A 20,141-nucleotide genomic window follows, 5' to 3' on the forward strand; every position below is an offset into this window, starting at 1 on the left:
TATGTACAATAGGCTGGACTTAGGCTATACGTGGCTCCCCGGCACAGATGACTGAAGTTAGGGCAGAAGGCTTGTAAGGGGTGAGTCTAACGCTTCCCACAATGCCTCCCTGCTCACTTCCCAGGTGCTGAGGCAGGAACCTGGGCCAGATAGGCAGAAAGTAGCCTAAATGACTTAATCTTTGTAGACCAGTGTGTTCAGTCCTGACTTAGAGTAACACAGCCATGAGGGTGGGCGGTACTGTACTGAGGCTGTGGACAGGATTTCTTTCCTTGTATTTATTCTTTTGGAATATTTGAAATGATTTTCTGGAAGGTGTGTGGCTTTTTGGTTGGTTGGTTGGGTTTGGTCCTGAGATGAACCCAGGGCCTCACACATGCTGGGGAGTGCTCACTGAGCTACCCAGCCAGCCCGATATCATGGGCACGTCAGAGAGCTGGGTGTCTCCACCTGACAACAGAGTTGGTTTTGTTCCCTGTATAGAAACGAGAAGTTAACACTGTTCTGGCTGACGTCATCAAGCACATGACTCCGGATCGAGCATTTGAGGACTCTTACCCCCAGGTAACGAGTTTGCACGTCCCACTGTGGGCATCTTGTTCTGTGAATGAAGCACTCTTGGACTGGTCAGACGTACATCTGGGGAGCCTGTGTTTAATCTTGACTCTGGTACATCCTCACCCCAGGCCTCACTTTTGCCCTCTGTAGAATGGGGCTAATGTTAATCCTATCCTCAGAGTAGTTGTGAGGGTTGAGATGTGGCATAGAAATACTGAAATGATTTTGGACCCGTGGCAAATTCTGAATAAGCATCGTCAATGTCCCCAGTATATCAAATGCCTATGTTCCTAGTAAATGAACTTAAACTTTTTAAAAAGTATTAATATTATTTCCAACATTTGCTAAATAAAAGATAATAAAAGTATAATAAAAATATAAAACATAAAAATCAAATCATCACTACTTAACCAAGCAGCCACTGCCTACCTCAGCCTGTTAGTAAATTCAAGGCCAGCCTGGGCTTCATGAGATCCTGTCTCAAAACAAGCAAACTGTGTGTGTGTGTGTGTCCATTCCAAGAGGGGGAGGGGTCACACTATATTATAATTCTGTCACACTAGAAAGAACTTAGAAAAGATGCCCAGAGTGCTGGGCATGTAGCTCAGTAGATAAACTTAAGACACTATGGAAAAATTGGTCAGAGAGCACGAACAGGCAATCAGGGTTCTCTGATAAAAGCATCGTCTTCAGGCAGGCAGCTGGACAGTCACGCTGCCGGCCGGCTGGCCAGAGGAGGGTCACCCAGCTCATCCTGGAGACTGGAGTGAGTCAGCCTGCCTTTGGAGAGGAAAGAGCAGAGGAAAAGCAGACACGGATGCAGGAGAGAAACAGGCTCCAGTTCCCCTGTCTGGGATGCAAGCCCTCCGGGTGATGGCATTCCCCTTTGTTCCTGGGCCTCCTGGTAAATTGTCACTTTACTACTGTGACTTTTTTTTTTAAAGCCACCAGACACAGTGAATGTTTTGTATGTTCAGTTCAGTACATATATTTTTGTGGTAAATCTTTATGCTCCTACATGCCATTTTGAGATAATAAATTATCAAATAACCAAAAAAATAATAGATGTATGTAAGTGGGCTGTTCATGGCAGTGCTCTTTGCTGAAGCGAGCATCACGTTAGAAAAAGGGGAACTCCAATGGCCCCGAGAGAAGTGGCTTACCACTAGGATGAAGACATAGAGTAAGCCTGGAGCTATTTTAGAAACATGTACGCCATGTGCATTTATTTTGTGTATGGTGTGGGTACCTGTGCAGGTCAGAGGACAGTTTGTGGAAGCTCTCTCCTTCCACCCTGTGGGTCCTGGGAATCAAAGTTGAGTTGTGAGGCTTGGTGGCAAGCTGTTTTACCTACTGAGCCTTCTCGATGGCTAGCAGTTTTTGTTTTGGTTTTGTTTTTTACTGTGTGCCAGAAAATAAGGAAGTGGTCAGACATTCATGGGGGTGTGAGATAAAGTAGAACAGATAAAGAAGGTCTCCTGGGCTCCCAGTCTGAACGGCAAAAGGAACTGGGGGAGAGCTGAGGAGTAGCTCCCCAAGTTAGAATACTTGGTTTGCAAGAACCTGAGTTCAAATCCCCAGCACCCATGATTAAAGCCCTCTCCCAGTTGTGCTATCCAGGAAACCAAGACTTCAATACAAGGACCTTCGAGAGACACCTATTCAAACCATAGCATATACGTTGGTCAAATTTGTAAAATTTGGTGAATTTGGGTAAAGAATGTGCAAGAGCTCTTAGTGTAATACTTTTGGCTTTCCTGTAAAGTTGAAATTATTACAAAACAAAAAATATGCACACTGTGTTTGTAAGTCACACCATTATGGGTGTTTGGGTGAGGGATACAGCCAGAGAAGACACATATTCCTTTTGTAGAACCCACTGAGGAGCAGATGGGTGCTGGACAATGCCTTCTGTTTACTCTTTTTTTTTTTTTTTTTTTGTTTTTCGAGACAGGGTTTCTCTGTATAGCCCTGGCTGTCCTGGAACTCACTTTGTAGACCAGGCTGGCCTTGAACTCAGAAATCCTCCTGCCTCTGCCTCCCAAGAGCTGGGATTAAAGGCGTGTGCCACCACGCCCGGCTCAGCATTTTCATAATGAAAGGTCACTGGGGAAAAAAACTGTATGTTACAGTTTTAAAACTGTAACATACGCGTAGCTATGCACAAGTGTTTAAAAATGTTTTTGTTCCAAAGGGACTAGTTACCTGTGCTAGAGTAGTGTAATATAGTATAATGCTCATCACAAAGTTTTCCTTTTCTTATTGTTTTCAGATAAGGTCTCCCATGTCTTGACTGGGCTGGCCTCGAACTCACTATTTCCCTGCCAGTACCCACCTTAGTCTTTCCCTCAACTCTCCTGGCCAGCTGCTTCCGTTAGAAGTGAGCTTGTACACTTCTACTTTTGTGCTTGTAATCTTGAGAAGAAACGGCAACAGTTTCTAGTACAAACAAGGGGTTTGTCAAGAAATGTTCTGGGTAGCATCCAAAGGCCAGGAGTTACTTTTTATTTAGAAGCAGCATCTCCCTGGTTCTCCCAGGCCAAGCTGTTTTTGGCTGAGAGTCTGTATACCTAGATGAAGGCCGTAGCCAGGAAGCTCTGGGCATTAATGAGCCTTGGGTCAGTGGCCCTTGACTCCACTGGTTAAACTCCACCATCTTTCTCTTGCTGAAGTAATAAAGAAATGCAGGACCATGGTAGGCTATAACAGGGGATGGCAGTCTGTGGCCCATACCCACTTGTAGCCCATCACTTACTTGTTTAAATAAAGTTTTATTAGCACATAGACACTCATCTGTTCCCATGTTGATTCTAGCTGCTTTCATGCTTCACTTACAGCTTGAATAGTTGTGTGAGACTATAGATCTAAGTTGTTGTGGTCTGCTAGACTAGCAACAGATGAGATGAGATCCAGGGGTTTCGTTCAGTTGGCAGAGTGCTTGCCTAGCGTGCTCAAAGCCCTGGAGTAGATACCCCAGAACCATATAAAACAGGCATCGTGACACATACTTATAATCTCAGCATTGGGGAGGTAGAGGTGGAAGGATTAGAGGTTCCAAGTCATCCCTGGCAACACACTGTGGCTCAAGCCACCCTGGGCTTCCTTTTATTTTGAAAGAGAAGCAGAAAGCATTGCAGAACAGGCTCTTCCCTGAGCACACGGGTCGACCTACTTAATCATCATGGGACACTGCCACTGGGGAGAAGGGGCTGAGGCCAAGACACAGTCCCCACTGAAGGACGGGGTAGAGAAGGACAAGCGACTGAGGCAGGGTCTAACCACAGCTGTTTCCTTCCTTAAACAACCCGGGCTGCTGTGATTGTGGTGGGGAGTGCTGAAGGAGGGCAGTCGTTTTGAGCACAGAGGTTTATTAAGCAACGTGTGTTCTATTTCACAGCTCCAGTCAATCATTCAGAAAGTCATCGCCCACTTCCACGATTTCTCAGTTCTTTTCTCAGTGGTGAGTAGCATCTCTCAATGACCTTTGGAGACACGTGTCTTCGGTCGCAGTCATATTTTCCTGTTACCCAGGCCTTTGTAAAAGCGGGCCCTATCCGCTTAACAAGTGGCTATACTCCAGTGATAGAAGCACCACTAGGAGATACAGTACACACAGACTGAAAGAAAAATGCTACTTCTGTGTATTCTCTTCCTCATCAGAGGGGTGTGCACCGCACATGCTGCACATTGAGCCCCCAGTATCCAGATGCTCAGGGCGAGAAGGATTTCACACTTGGTGTTTTGTTGTTAGATTTGGGGACATTCATAGGACCCAAATCTAAGCGTAGAATTCACTCGTGTTTCATATACACCTTTCCACAGAGCCAGAGTTTCATACAGCAGTTTTATGATTCTGTACAGGAGACTAACGGTACAAGCTCAGGGACGTGCCTGACATGTTCTGTGCCCACACTGCCAAACCGTGCAGCAACAATGACGCGGAATGTCATGATAGGAACTTGAGGCATTCTGAAAATTATGGAATTGGGAACATCTAAAATTTCAGATTTTGGACTAAGGGTGTTTAATCCGTAATCATTAAAAAACAAAACAAAACAAAACAACAACAACAACAACAAAAGAATTCCAGGCTAGGTCTTCCAGGGGACTCCCAAGCACTCCTTCTGTTTGTTTGACAGCCCCACCTCCAAAAAGATGACCCACAAATTCTTTCTAGTTACTTGTGTCAGTTACACATCAAATGCTTTCTTTGTTCCTAGGAAAAGTTTCTACCATTTCTGGACATGTTCCAGAAAGAGAGTGTGCGGGTGGAGGTTTGCAAGTGCATCATGGAAGCCTTTATCAAGTGAGTATGGGACCGCACAACTGGCCGCCTAGAGTCCAAGCACTGCGTGAGCTGCGTTAGTAGTTCATGCACTCTGAAGCCTAGTGCCGAAAGCACCACTCATCCTTAAAACACCACAGGCAGAAACGCACTAAAGGCAAGAGCCAGCCTCAAGGGCTCATTCCTATAATCCCATTGCCAGGAGGCTGAAGCAGGCAGATGGTAGGCTCAAAGCTAGCAAGACCTTGTTTGTGTATAAGTGTGCGTGCGTGCGTGTGTGTGTGTGTGTGTGTGTGTGTGTGTGTGCAGAGAGAGAATTATATATGTAATATTACAATATATATATGTATATACACATATATTGTATTTAAATATTTAAATTTAAATATATATGTATTATATGTAATATATGTCTAACATGTAATATATATAATATGTATGGTGTATATATATATGTGTGTGTGTATACACACACATATTTATATACATATATATACATATGTATATACATATATATGTGTGTATATATATATATATATATATATATATGTGTATGTATGTATATAATTTAAAGTAATTTATTTTAAAAAAAAAAAAAAGAGGAAAACAAACCGAGCAATCCATGGGCAGTAAGGCAGTAAGCAGCAGGGACCGGTGCCAAGAAAGCTTCTGTCTTCAGTACGGGGTACATAGAGACTACTTTCATTTTCTAATCTAGTTCTTTTTTTTTTTTTCTTTTAAGATTTATTTGTTATTATATGTAAGTACACTGTAGCTGTCTTCAGAAACTCCAGAAGAGGGTGTCAGATCTTGTTACAGATGGTTATGACCATGTGGTTGCTGGGAATTGAACTCAGGACCTTTAGAAGAGCAGTCCGTTGCTCTTAACCGCTGAGCCATCCCTCCAGCGCCTCTAATTTAGTTCTTGTCATTTTTTTAAGTCCATGTTTCTTAAAACTGCCTACTGTCAGTATTTCATGTAATGTACAGGCAGTGCACAGCCACATCTGGTTTTTCACATGGCATGAGTGATTTGAGCTCCAGTCTTCATGCTTGCGCAGCAATGCAGCAAGCAGTGTTACCTGCCGAGCCTTCTTCCCATCACTTCAATTTTAATTTAGTTAGGTTTGTTTGTTTTAGATTCTAAGGCATTAAGTGTTCAAGATAGAACATTATCTACCCAAACAGATACACGAAATGCCTGTCAAATAGTGGAGAGTGTCCCACGCAAGTATGCCAAGAGCCTATGGTATATGTACATTGTTCTAGAACTGGGACACATATATAGAACCTTACCCTCATGTGCATGGTGGCATGGATCTGCAGTTCCAGATACTCAGGAAGCTGAGGCAGGAGGATCGCTTAGGCCCTAGAATTTGAAACCAGCCTGGACGGCACAACCAGATTCTATCTCAAAAAATCCCAAACAAAGAACAAAACCCCTCAACCGCCTAAATGGTGAGGCCGGAATTTCTCATGAAATTCGGGGAGGAGATGGGGTGAGATACAGAGACAGGAAGTGAGAGTGTTCGCGGTAGTGGAGGAAGGAGGGATGACAGTGACAGACAGTCTGGAGGAAGGAGAGATGACAGCGACAGTCTGTGGACACAGATGAAGCCCGCTTTTAAAGTTACACACTAATTTTGAATGTAGTGGACAACATGTAACTAGTTCAGTTTATTGGTGATTTCTGATAGGTTCTCGTAGGGGAAGGCTACATTGTAAAGCGAAAATAGGAAGTACATAAGTATGGGTGAGTTTAGAAAATTGAGTTTAATATTAATCCAAAATATTCTGAGTTATTTTTAATCCCAACACTTGGGAGGCAGAAGCAGGCAGATTTCTGATTTCGAGGCCAGCCTGGTCCCCAAAGTGAGCTCCAGGACAGCCAGGGCTATACAGAGAAACCCTGTCTCGAAAAAAACAAAAAAAAAACCAAACAAACAAAAAAACATTTTAGATACATTTATTTTTCTCTGTGTGTGCATGTGCATGTATGTGTGAACAAGTGCAGGTATGTGCGTATGCGTATATGTACATGTGTGTGCACGTGCATGTAGATGTGTATGTGTGTGCACTCGAGCGTGTGCGCGCACGTGTGCGTATGCTGCAGTGCAGGTGGGGAGGGCAGAGGGACTTGAGTTAGTTTTCTCCTTCTACCTTGAGGGTTGTCAGGCAGAGTGGCATCTGCCTTTACCCACGTAGCCATCCTGGCCCTCTGCTTACCTTTCTAGAAGATTAATTCCTGGCCTGGTTCATGGGGTAAGGCACTCGTTGCGCAAACCCGATAGATAACCTGAGTTCAATCCCCAGAGTTGTCCTCTGACCTCTACATACGTTTTACAGCGTGCCTACACCCACCCACACAAATACATACCATGAAAAATGAATAAAATCTTTAAATGCATTCTTTCCTAGAGATTAATATTGACTACTTTATCTTTATCATACTTGAAACGAACACACCTACTTTACAGGAAGGTTCATCTCAAGAGTTTGTGCTCTTATGTCGCGTTTTGTCTGGCATTTAAGGTTTGTGCAGGTTGTAGGCAGCTGCAGAAGGTGTTACATGTAGTAAAACTTCCTGTGATTTTGCAAGCAAGGGCGGTCCAGTCTATCAGGAGCACCTTGTGACTTACAGAAGAACTGAGAGCAAACCAGAGCAGCTCACCCAACGGATGCACTGGGATTCCTAGACATGCATAGCTGACGAGACCCCAACCTGCTCTTTCATGGCCGTGGACAGAGCTCTTAAAATTGTCTCTTAATGTCTCCTAGGCACCAGCAGGAGCCAACCAAGGACCCTGTCATCCTCAATGCCCTTTTGCACATTTGCAAGACAATGCACGACTCCGTGAAGTAAGCTGCTCTTAAAACTGAATTGCACTGTAGCCGGGGTGCATGGGGCGGGGGGGGGGGGGGGGGGGGGGAGGTCGGTCATCTGTAAGCTGCTGCTGCAAACAGCTTGACCTGGTCTAGATTCCCTAAAACTGGGGCTGGAGAGAGGGTGCACGGAATCAGAGTGCTCTTGCTCTCGTGGTGGACTTGGGTTTGAGTCCTAGGACCCAGCTGTTGGCTCACGATCTCGTGTAACTCCAGTGCCAGGGGATCTGAAATCCTCTTCTCACCTCTACAGATTCCTGCACGCACATGGTGCATGTGAACTCATACACACTCACACACATACACAAAAAACAAGAAAAATTAAAAGAGATATCTGCTCACGGACTGGGGGATGGTTCGGTTGATAATATGCCTGTTGTGCAAATAAGAGGGCCTGGGTTTGGATTCCTGGCATCCATGTAAAAACCAGATGCTGCTGTGCACATCTCTAACCTCACTGGTGGGGATGCAGAGACAGGTGGGTTCCCCCAAGTCAGCCCAGCTATCAGAACGGAGAAGCTCCGGGTTCAGTGAGACCCTGCTCAAAACAGGGGCAGCACAATTGACAAAGACACTTGACATCAGTCTCTGTATCCTCTGCATGCATGTGCGAGCGCACACACCCCTATTGACAAGAACATTCCAGCCCTATAGAGCAAGGAGTATAGACCAACCTTGAGAAGAGAAATGAGATAGCGTATTATTTTTGCAGAGAGGTTTCTATTGGAAGAAGAGGCTACTCTTGTGCAAGTGAATTCCAATTCTGTGTCTCCTAGAGATTTCTTAGAGCAGTAGTTAGTATAGGGACAGCTCACCCAGCCAGTAGCATAGCCTCTTACTTTATCTTACACTTAGCTCGTTATTAAACATGCAAATGACATAGCTTCATTTCTTTTTTAAGAAAATGGTTTATTTTATGCGAATTGGTGTTTTTCCTGCACATGTGTCAGTGTGAGGGTGATGGATGGCTCTCTTGGAGCTGGAATTGCAATCAGTTCTGAGCTGCATTTGGGTTTGAGAATTGAACGTGGCTCCCCAGGAAGAACAGCCCGTGCTCGCAACCGCTGAGCCATCCTTCCTAGCTTTCATTTCTTACATTGCTTTATGTGCCCGGGTTGTTGAAAGCTCAGGTCTAGCCTCAGGCCGAGCCTTTTTATCAGAGGATGAGCTATCCCCCTCTGCGTTTTAGGGTTTTGTGTTTATAATCCAACCTGTACGTTATTTGTAGCTATTTTAGTCTCCAAAGAATTTTTGCCCAGCAGCTCGATTCACTGGGTGGGAGTGTTTTACGGATGGAGAAAGTTGCTTTGGGACTTCATCATCCACAGGATGTGCCCCTCCTATTAATTTTTAGAATCTTTATAACTGTGCCTTCAAATTCATGAGTAGTTATAAAAATCCAAATGTTATCAGTATTGCACTGTTGCCAGGTGCAGCTGCACACACTAGTAATCCCAGCACTTGGAAGACTGAAGCAGGAAGATCACAAGTTCCAAGTCAGACTACATGGTGGGACTTTGTCTTGACAACAACAGTAATAATGCATTTTCATAACAAATGAGCCCAGTAGACTTTAATTGAGCAAAAATAGAAATAAAAGCGCATATGTACTTACATTTGCAAGGTAGTGTTTGGCTCAAGAGACCACAGTGCACACTGATCGCTCTTAGGGACTTCACTCGAGGGTCTAGCTCCTTCTGTGTTGTTGCTGAGCCTTGCTACCCATCTTCCTGCTGGAAGGTGGCCTACCTCACCAGTCCACAGTCTGTGCCTTAAAGAATAGCAGCTTTCTCTGAGGGACAACACATGGAAGAGTCACACTTGACCTGCATCCACTTGATCAGACCTAGCAATGAGGAAGGCTGGATGATGCCGTCTTAAAGAACTAACTACAGGGCACCAAGCTGTACACTTGTAAGCCGAGTTCTGGATGCTTGGGCAGGAGGCCAGCCTGGGTCATATAATGAGACCCTGTCTCAAATACTAAAAACAAAAAGAACCTAGGGCACACTGAATGTCAAAAGAAAACGCAGTATTTGCTGAAACTTATTTTCCCTTATAATGAGCCAAATGAAACTTTCATCCTGTTTATTTTTGTTCCTGGAGATTAAGCCCAAGGCCTTGCCGAGTGCTAGGCCAGCACTCTGCTTCTGATCTCAACCACCAGGGCCACAGTTTTAAAGACTTTAAAAATGAATTTGGAGAACTACTTGTATGTATAATCAAAACGAGACTCAACAATTGGAAATTTGTATTTGTGTTAAATTTTCTGTCAATTATAAATGATATCTGTTTTCAAATGCATGCAAAAATAAGGTGGATTGCTGGGTGGGGATAGGAATGGGTAGTCACAGGGAAACAAACAAGGCAGGGCAGCAGGAGATGGTAGGTGTTTGATGGCGAGGGTCTGGGTGTTTGTTAGTCCTCTGGTGCGTGGTAGAATTTTTTGAAAATGAGAAGATGCCAGGTTTTCTCTGAAATATAAACTCTGATATTAGAGCTTGCTGCCTGAATTCCAAAGAAGGTTGTTTCTCTTGTGCTGTTGATAAAGACACTTTTCAGAACGGCAGGGTGTCTTTAGGGAGAGGAGACAGACATTTGGATTGTGTTCCCTCTGGTTAACACTTCTATCCAAAGATAGACAGGCAGCCTGTTGGGAGTTTCTGCATCTGGGCATTGCACAGGCGCCTCGGCTAGTTAAAGCGCCGGCCTCTGGTGCTCTTCTCTTCAGACGGCTACATTTGCTGCCCCTGGGTTAATTATGCACCATTATTGATCCTAGCGCTCTCACTCTTGAGGATGAGAAAAGGACGCTGGCCCACTTGATCAATGGATTTATAAAAATGGTAAGTCTGTGGGAAAGAAGCCTCAGTTCACTTGGGAGCATGATGTAATGTTTATCCCCTCTGCGCGGAGTGGCTTACAGTGTATTCCCCAGTGCTTTCCATTTTTCCTGAGATAAGATGGAATTAGAAATGTTTGCCAAGGCTCCCCCGGGGGCAGAGAGAGCCAGGATAAGCTGAGTGTGGGGAGGTGGAACAGGGACTTACTGGCTCCTTCGACAAAATGTACTTGAACGTGCCTGGAGAGTGGCTGGACCTGGGGTCTCCTCTGCTCCCACTCCTGTCTGTCATCTTCAGTTCCACCCTCTCCTCCCTTGCTTTCTGTCCCGTGCAGGCTTACTTCCGACCCTGTGGCCTAGCCAGATGGGCTCTTGCACGGTCTGGGACTGGAGCTTTTTGGATTAACTTGTGTACTAGTTATATTTTTCAATTTGGTTACCAAAGACCTGATAAAAGCAACGTAAGCAAGGGAGGGTTTCTTTTGATTCATAGTTGGGGAGTACAGTCCATCAGGATAGGGGTGGTGGTGGTGACGTCACCAAGCTAGGAACTTGAAGCCACGGTCCCTTTGTGTCCACAGTCAGGTAAAGAGAGGGCCAGGGGGCAGAAATGCTTTTGCTTAGCAGTTTCTCCTTATGTAGTTTGGGACCCCAGCCCAAGGAAGACAGACAGGTGCTGCCTACATTTAGGGTCAATCTTTTGATTTTTTGGGGGTTGGGAGGTTTGAGACAGGGTTTCTCTGTATAGTCCTGGCTCTCCTGGAACTCACTTTGTAGACCAGGCTGGCCTCGAACTCAGAAATCCTGCCTCTGCCTCCTGAGTGCTGGGATCAAAGGCGTGCGCCACCACACCCGGCTAATCTTTTGATCTTTATTTCCCCAATCTTGATAATACTTGATAAATATCTCAGAGGCCTGTTTCCCTACCGACTCTAAACTCAGTAAAGTTGACAGTCGTGATTAACCATCACAGCTTGGGAGGCCTGAGAGAGCCCTGGTGACCCAAATCATAAAGACCAAGAATGGAGAGGAAACAGCTGTTCTGTGGATCTCTGGGCAGAATGCCATGTGTGCGTACACGTCCCTTGTATTCATGTACTGCTGCGTGGTAGTTTTCCTAAGTGTGGAAGCCTGGACTAGCTGCGTCCTTCGTTTTTCCTATTTGATGAGTATATAGATGTAAATATTGTATTTTGTTTGTATCTCCCCATCACCCTCCCTCACCTCCCTCCCACTCCTTCCACCCTTTCCCAACAAGTCTGTCTCTTACTTTCATTTGGATTTTTTGTGACCCACTGAGTTCCATTGGCGTTCCTTGCATGAGCTTGGGTATGGAGTTGCTTACTGGAACATGAGCAGACTACCATGAACGCTGCTGACTCCTCCCTCGGCAGCCATCATCTGGCTTGTTCTCTTAGTTTGTTTGTACATCTGTGGGTTGACTGGACATCCTGGCTTCTCCAAAGGGTATCAGCCCATATGGCTCGATGGAGTATCCAGGAGCACCTTGCTGACCCTCCAAGGCTGTTGCTGGATGACTCTATTTTCCCTATCCACTCATGTCTTGTCATCTAGCAGTCTTGTTTTTATAACTCACATCATGCTGTCTTTCACGGGGGGGGGGGGTACAATATGAAAGCTCAAGGCTGCGGAAAGCCAACCTTAGATATATAGTGACCCTTCGCTCTATTCTGCTGAGTTCTGTTGGTCAAAGTGAGGCCCAGGGTCATCTGTAAGGGAGAGGAGGTGAAGAGACCTCACAGCCTGATGGGAAGAATCCAAAGGAGGTCCCACATTGGGAGGGGCTGCTTCAGTCTTTTATGGAAACATCCTGCCGTTTGCTGCCCCGATTCATCTTAATTATGGGTGTTAGTGAGATCTTCCTGGGCTGGTGAGGCTGGCCTTGAACTTCTGGACTGAAGACGTCTTCCTGCCTCAGTTTTAGGATCATAGGTGCACCTCACACACCTAGCTTGGAATCCTCTATTTTAATAAAACAGCAGAACCCAAAGTGACGGGGGTAAAAATGTTGAGAAGCAGTGGCCTGCTCAGCAGCAGGGTGGAGTCGCCCACTGGTTCTATGGGCGCCATTGACTTTGATAAGAATTCACTCAGCCTTTCTGTTCCTGGGTAGAAGATGGACCTGGTTCTTACCGAGTGCCTGCCCTTCCTCTTTGACTTACACAGCTTGCTGACCCAGGGCCTTTGTCTGAAGGTTACTGAGTCACAGGGAGTCAGGTGTGAGCCTCACATACTTTGGGGACAGGAAGCTGCTCTGAGGAGAAGGGGACCCTCCTACTGTCCAGCTTTCCATAAAGCCAAGGGAAGGGGTGCCAAGGGGGCTATGGTGGAGAAACTTCTTTTGTGGCCCTGGCTGCCACCAGGAGCTGCTGAAGTCAGGTCCCCATCTGGAAACAGTTGGATGTGGCCTGTCTCAGGGAAGCTCCTGTGACAAATGGCTCCCAGGGACCCAATTTATGTGAAAATTCCATGATTTCCTTTCCTTTCCCAGTCTGGAAAATTCTATTTTTGCCCAGCTTCTATTTTATGTCCTTGGACTTCTTGTCCTAGCCCAGAGCTGGGCTGCTCAAGTGGTGTTTCAGGTCTACTTGGGAGGAAGGGACATGAGACTTTCATAGTCAAGGGGAAAGAGAGTGAATGAGTATATGTGTGTGTGTGTGTGTGTGTGTGTGTGTGTGTGTGTGCGCGCGTGCGCGTGTGCACACACGTGTGCATGTGCATGAGTGTGAGGGCATGCACTCCTTTGTTTTCCCACTAATAGCAACACTGACTGTACCTTGTCACATCTCTCTCTCTTTGACTCTAGGTGTCCTTTGGCCGTGATTTTGAACAGCAGCTCAGCTTTTACGTCGAGTCCAGGTCTATGTTTTGCAACCTGGAACCTGTTCTTGTGCAGTTGATCCATGTGAGCACTCTTGTAATGGGTTCTTTCAGTGAGTGTTAATTGGTTATCAGTACACCACATACAAGCTCAGTTTGGGAGTGTTCCTGTAGTTGAGGCTAGGTCTCATGTAGCCCAGGCTCGCCTCAAATTCACTATGTAGCTGAGGCTCGCTTTGAGCTCCTGGTCCTCCTGCCTCTACAGCACCATGCCCATACCCTGAGTGCTGGGAACAGCTAGCTTGTAGTCTGTGATTCTCCGAGCACCCACCCTCCTGCTGCTCTCCTGGAGTGGAAAGGTGGTTTCTCCGAGGCTGCTCAGGTCCACAGCTTGGCTTACGTTTTTGAGGACTTACAGTCATGTTTTCTTTCTTTTTACGTTTCATTGATTTTCTTTCTTCTTGTCTAACTTCCCCCTGCCCTGCCCCAGGCTTCTCAGAAATTTGTGGACTCTCACTTATGCATGATAGTGACAAGAGTAAAGTGGTCTTCACTGAGTCCACTGATGGGCAGGTAGCCTGAGGCCCTTGTCTCAATGCTTTCTTGGGTTAGCATTCTGCAGTCTTAGTGACCCCTGGGTCAAAAGAAATAGTGACGGTTCTGGTTATTATTAAATGGCTAACAGCTTGAAAAACTTCAGAAACAGTAAAATAATAATGACTCGTGTGTGTATGTGTTGAGAGAGGAACAGACTGGGTGTGGAGAACAGGGGCAGCATTTATGTGCGAGGCTCTGGGTTCCACCCCTGCATTCAGCAGGACAGACAGAAGCTTGCCACCTGCACAACTGTAGCCACTGCCTGCTGAATGCTGGGTGCATGCTTGTCAGCGCAGCACAGTCCCAGCCTTGGAATCTGATCACCTGCCGTACCACTGTGCTTGTTTTCTAGCTCTCATCAGTCACACACACATACACCACACACACACACACATACACACACACACACACCTGCCATACCACTGTGCTTGTTTTCTAGCCCTCATCTGTCACACACACACACACATACACACACACACACACACACACACACACACACACACACACACACACGCACTTGCTTTGCATAGTACTTGCCTTTATCACTGTAGCTGCCAAAGCCTGGCTACAAGGGATGGAGTGCAGTTTTGAGTTTTGAGCTGCATCACATCAGCATTTTGCAGGACATCCAACAGTTGCTTACATCCCTTACTGCCCTCGATTGCAGCTCTCTGGGGATGCCATGGCACACAGTTTGGGAACCAATACTTCCATCATTCTTTTTAATCGATTAATAACTATTGAAGAAGAATAACACTCTGTATGTACTTATTTCTTCTTAGTATGTTATTTTGTACAAATCATTCTAAAATGTAAATCTAGAGACTTTATCTATCTATAAAGAGGGGGTTCGGTCAGAACGCCTACTCCATAGGGTTCTAAAGATCAAATGAGCTACTGGTGTCTATCAGCCGAATAATGAGTAATAATAGTTACTGCTGTTAGTCTTAGCACCTGTGGTTTACATTGCTGGGGCTACTAGATTTGGAAGTTTCCTTGGAACGTGGAACTTCTGGAAATGGGGTAAATGAACCCTGGCCATTCATTAAAGCAGAAAGAGTTAATTAGTTATGCTCATTGGTACACATGACCAACACAGCGAGTGCCTTTTTTCCTCTTGTGTTAGAGGTGTTTGCTTAAGCCACAATGACCTAACCTGTCTGAGTTCAGTGTCCAGGGACGCCCTGCTTAGCCTCAGTGTGTGTCTGCTTGTTTGCACTGATGTCTGTGAGCCCGCATCCTAACCTCTGGAAGATGTTAAGTCAGGTTGTGATCGTTCATTACCATTTCTGTTTTATTGTCTTCTCACAACCTAGAGTGTGAACCGGTTGGCAATGGAAACAAGGAAAGTCATGAAGGGAAACCACTCCAGAAAGACAGCTGCGTTTGTCCGGGTGTGTTCTAAAGATAAGTGCTCCAGACTTGGAGCTTCGGTGGGCCGCTGAGTTTGCACATTGCGAAATGCTCGGGGCTGGGGAAGTTGGGGGGTGGCAGGGAGAGCTAAATGTACCATGGTAAGGATGGCCTGGTGTTGATTTTCTAGATTTGTTTTTTCCAAGGAATTGATGGGCTAATCAGCTTCTGTACTGTTTTCAAAAGAAATGTCCAAGACATCTCCAACCTCCAGGTCCAGAACTTTGTAAAACCTGAAACTTGCTGTGCAGCCATGACTGGACAGTTCCATACGATGACTGTGTCTTGTGTAAAGTTACTGTGCACAGTCACCTTCCGGTTGCATGTATCAAGCACATGGGGATTCTGTGTTTAGACTTGGGGTCCCCTCCACAGGACAGTATGTATTATATATACAAATACTCCAAAATCCAAAACTCTTAGATGCCAGAAACACTTCGGATAAGGGATGCTCTCTCTCTGGTGCTCTGAGATGGTTGAGATGTTTGTATCTCTGTATGCCAACTTACTTTCTTCTCTTGAATTTTTTCCAATATATTAATATACAAATTTTCTCTAGCAATATCATTTTTATATAATACCTTCATGCCTGTAACTAGAAGACATAATATAATTTTTGCTCTAAGTCAGGATTATATCCGAGTCAAAGTTATATCCAGATGTCAGCTTCTTGAGTTGACACTCCTAATCGTAGTAGAGTGGTAGTGTCCCCGCCTTTTAAAATGAAGCCATGCCTGAGTGATTTTAGTGAAGAGAAGTGTCCGCCCCTACCCCTGTACCCCTTGCCTCTGTCCTTAGGGTCAGCCACTGTCAGGCGTTTTATCCTCTCCAGCCAGCTTCTCATTACCCCCACATTTCTTTGTTTTAAACCTGTATATTTTATATATTGAAGGATGTTGTTACACACAAAACCACCATTTCCAACTCGCACATTCTTTTTTTTTTAATTAAATTTACTTATTTACCCCAATAGCAGCACCCCCTCTCTTCCTAGTACCCTCTTAACACAGATTCTCCCCCATTCCACCTTTGCCTTCTCCCTTGAGGAAGTGGAGCCCCCCTCTACGTATCACTCCCCTCCCCCACATCAAGTCTCTGCAGGGTTAGGCTCATCCTCTCCCACTGAGGCCAGACAATTTCTTAGCAAGCAGTTTCTCTTTTGCACGCATAGAGGTGTTATCTATGCATAAGTGCAGCGGGGGATGAAGAGTTAGTTTTCAAATTCTCTTATTTCCCTCCCTTCTCCTTCCCCATCCTCCCAGGGCTCATCAGAACTGGGATTGATGGGGACTGTGGGTGGCCGTGTGTGTGTGTGTGTGTGTGTGTGTGTGTGTGTGTGTATGTGTGTGTATGTGTTTGTGTGTATGTGAGTGTGTGTGTGTGTGTGTGTATGCGAGTGTGTGTGTGTATGTCTGTGTGTATGTATGTGTGTGTGTGTTTGTGTGTATTCGAGTGTGTGTGTGTATGTGTTTGTGTGTATGTGAGTGTGTGTGTGTGTGTGTGTGTGTGTGTGTGTGTGTGTTGAGGAGAACAGAGCGAGTAAGTGTTGTTACATGTCTGCTTGGAAACACGCTGTGATGGAAAACGTGTGCACCTTGGTTAACCGTCCCCATCTCCTGTCTCTCCAGGCCTGTGTTGCCTACTGCTTCATCACCATCCCGTCCCTGGTAGGGATCTTCACCCGCCTCAACCTCTACCTGCATTCCGGTCAGGTTGCCTTGGCCAACCAGTGCCTCTCCCAAGGTAAGCCTGTCTCTCTATCCTTGATGCCCCCCTTGCTACTTGGGAAGTCTGACCCAACCACATCTGTCCTTGCGTGCATGTACTGAGCGATGCCTTGAAGGAAGAAGGAACACAGCAGCCAGGGAATATTTTTAAACACTTCTCTAGTAGGAAGCATGGGAGTTGGGCCACACAGAGGCAGATAGAGACAGATGGAGAAGTGCAGATATTTTTTTTGTCCTGCTCAGTCCATCTCAGGCTGGGTTAGGCAGCCAGACATCCTGGGATACGATGCCCAGAGAGCTTGAGAAGGTGGGGCTGCTTGGCCACAGAAGGTGCAGGAGTGGTTCTAGTGTCTCTGTTGATGTGTTTGTACACCAGACACATGGAAATGGAATCTAATCTTTGGAGAGCAAATACCCTGCTACTGGGGAGACACTCCACTCTGTAGAGCTTATATGAGAAGCTTCTAAGTATTGGAAGGGCGTTGGGGAGGTGAGACAGGGAAGGGAGGGGCGTAAGCTCAGCCCCATGGTGTTTGAACTCCAGGCTGCTGCCTTCACCGCGACTTTAAGCTGCTGCTGGGCACAGCGATGTGGTGTCTGCTTCATGTTTAAAAATTCATCTGATGATTTTTGCTTGAGTCTAAATGCAGTCGCACTAAACCTTAAAAGCCCATCGCTGTCGCCCTGAAAGCCACACAGAGCAGTTACTGGCCAAATAAATAATGCAGCCAATTACTGAGAAGGAGAGAGCTAAATATGAAGCTCGTGGGAGCTGGCTGCTTTGTTTGTCTCCTAGAACGTCCTCCTATCTCAGCCGCGTCTAAAGCGTCGCCCTCCTCCTAGTTCATTCCCTGGTTTCCCTTCATCTTGCCCTGACCACATCTCCACTTTCAGGCTAGACCTCTGCCAGAGCTGAGTTCAGGGTCTTGAACCCCGCTGCAGACCATCCTGGAAGCTAGAAAAGGCTTAGTTTCATTTGTTTGTGCACAAGGGACCCCACACGTAGATAGCATCATACTGGCATTTACTGCAAACATTCTTGCCTGTCACCCTGGAGCACAGAGCAGCCACCAAAGGCTTATTGCTTTCCACCTAGAGGTGGCCCAGAAATGCCTGCCTGTCTTTTCTTTGAGCCTTTACTCCAGATAGCTTCTTGTCCTCATTTGTCAGTGGCTCAGAAGAGTGTGTGTGCTTATATGGAGGATGTAGGAAGAGGAGAGGGAAGGAATACTCGGCCTTCTGATGGAGTGAATAGTCAGAGCAAAGGTGTGGAGAAGTAGGGTTGATTACAGGTGTGTTTGGCCACCAGCAGAGTGTGCTGAGACCCTGACGGATGGTGGCTTTCAAGTCTGCAGGATACTGTGAGTGTGCCTCTGGTTCTGCCACTTTGGGAAATAGATGACCTTGGACAGGTTGGCCTTTTTGTGTGTATCCATGTCCAAAGCAGAGCTGATGGCAGGGTTCCATTGAAGCAGAGAGGAAAGGAAGTCGTATCCCGAGAGCTGGGAGCTCTGGGCTGCTGGCACAGGGTAGCTGCAGAGTTGGAATCTTAGCAGTCTCTACAACCACGGGGTAACGTGGCACTGAGTGTAGCTGAAGCACTGACAGCACAAGGCTTTGGGAGTTTTGATGGCCCAACCCTCTCTAGGTGTTTGTCTCTTTTCTCCTCCTCCCCACTTTGTCTCCCCTGTTCCTCCCTTGACTGGCTCCGTCTCTGTGTCAGGCCACTCTATCTCAATGATCTTGCGATGTACTCTTGCCCTGGCTGGCTTCAAACTCATTATCCTCCTGCCTCAGCCAGTAATGTGCTGGAATTATAAGCATATGCCTTCACACCCAACCTTTTGGGTTGATTTCTCACAGGCAAAACCTTGGCTCTGCGGGAAAGCAGGTGTTCATTTCAAGATGGCTGAATTGGGCTTGAGATCAGAGAATGCGCAACTCAGTGCGACAGATCGAGAAAGCCAGTGAGGCCCAGGGCTGTGAGCAGAGCCAGCTTGTTGTCATCGCTAGTGACAGTGTCTCTCCTCTTCTCAGAGCTCTCTGCCCTTCTTGTAGTTTTATTTTTACTTTTAAATTGTCCTTTATTCTTGAGGAGTTCATATAAGTATACAATGAAACAATCATATCAGCCCTCTATTTCCTTCCCCTTCAGCCCCTCCATGCCCCCCACGGCATGTTCCTCTTCCAACTTCATGTCTTTGTTTGTAATAGCCTGGGTCCAGTTAGTGCTGCCCGTGTGTGGATAGCTTTGAGGACACCCACTGGAGCATGGCAAACCTGTCATGTTCTATCTGGAAGACAGCATTTCTCAGTAATCCTCCCCATACAGTCTTTTTTTTTTTTTTTAATTTTTTATATGTTCAGCCTACTATCCTCTGTTTTTTCCTTCTTTATGAATCTTGATATTTATGGGAGACTTTATTACAGTGTATTTTGATGATAGCAATAACCCTCAGCCAACACCTCACAGATCCACCCTTGTGCCAGCTAACTTTATGCCCTCTCGTTTCTCGTTGTTTTATTAAACCTATCAAGTTTAGTTTGTGCTGCCCATATACTCATGGATTGTGGCCATCCACCGAGTGCTGTTGACCTTCTGTATTGCATTCCCTCCTCCCGAGGCTCAGAGATCCTTGTGGAAGAGAGGGACAGGGTGTAAGAAATAGTGTAAGTCAGAGGGGACGGAGGATCCAGGGAAGTGTTTCCCAGACACAACAGGGCAGTTGTACATGAATTCAGAGTGTCCGAGGCAGTGCTCACAGTACAGTGTGATGGCTTAGGAAATAACAGTAGTAGGCTATACCTTGGGGCCTGTGACCTCCCAGCCATGGACTTTGACCACAGTTGCTAGAAGCGTGGACATGGCAGTGCACTTACCCAGTGTTGGCAAGCCTGTCAACTAGTGCAGTTCCTGGGAAATCAGTCTGGAGGGTTCTCAAGGAGCTAGACCTGCCAAATGACCCAGCAGTTTAGCTCTTGGGATATAGAGCCT

The 20,141-nt window shown here is 46.0% G+C and overlaps 1 protein-coding gene across 3 annotated transcripts in view; it reads left to right on the forward strand.

Annotated features, from left to right (window-relative positions):
- The window catches only part of Vps35l (VPS35 endosomal protein sorting factor like), a 101,314-nt gene that overhangs the window by 56,305 nt on the left and 24,868 nt on the right, over nt 1-20,141 (forward strand). For 2 of the 3 annotated variants that reach the window (XM_006508212.2, NM_027815.4), the window contains 8 exons: nt 484-564; nt 3,956-4,018; nt 4,779-4,864; nt 7,622-7,702; nt 10,509-10,572; nt 13,396-13,494; nt 15,323-15,400; nt 17,048-17,162. In XM_006508212.2, the coding sequence (XP_006508275.1) occupies nt 484-564; nt 3,956-4,018; nt 4,779-4,864; nt 7,622-7,702; nt 10,509-10,572; nt 13,396-13,494; nt 15,323-15,400; nt 17,048-17,162 (667 nt within the window). Of the gene's footprint in view, nt 1-483; nt 565-3,955; nt 4,019-4,778; nt 4,865-7,621; nt 7,703-10,508; nt 10,573-13,395; nt 13,523-15,322; nt 15,401-17,047; nt 17,163-20,141 lie in introns of all 3 variants that reach the window. The other variant, XR_378273.2, reaches the window with a different exon arrangement.

This window comes from Mus musculus, chromosome 7 (genome assembly GCF_000001635.26).
Source record: "Mus musculus strain C57BL/6J chromosome 7, GRCm38.p6 C57BL/6J".
Taxonomy (NCBI): Eukaryota; Metazoa; Chordata; class Mammalia; order Rodentia; family Muridae; genus Mus; species Mus musculus.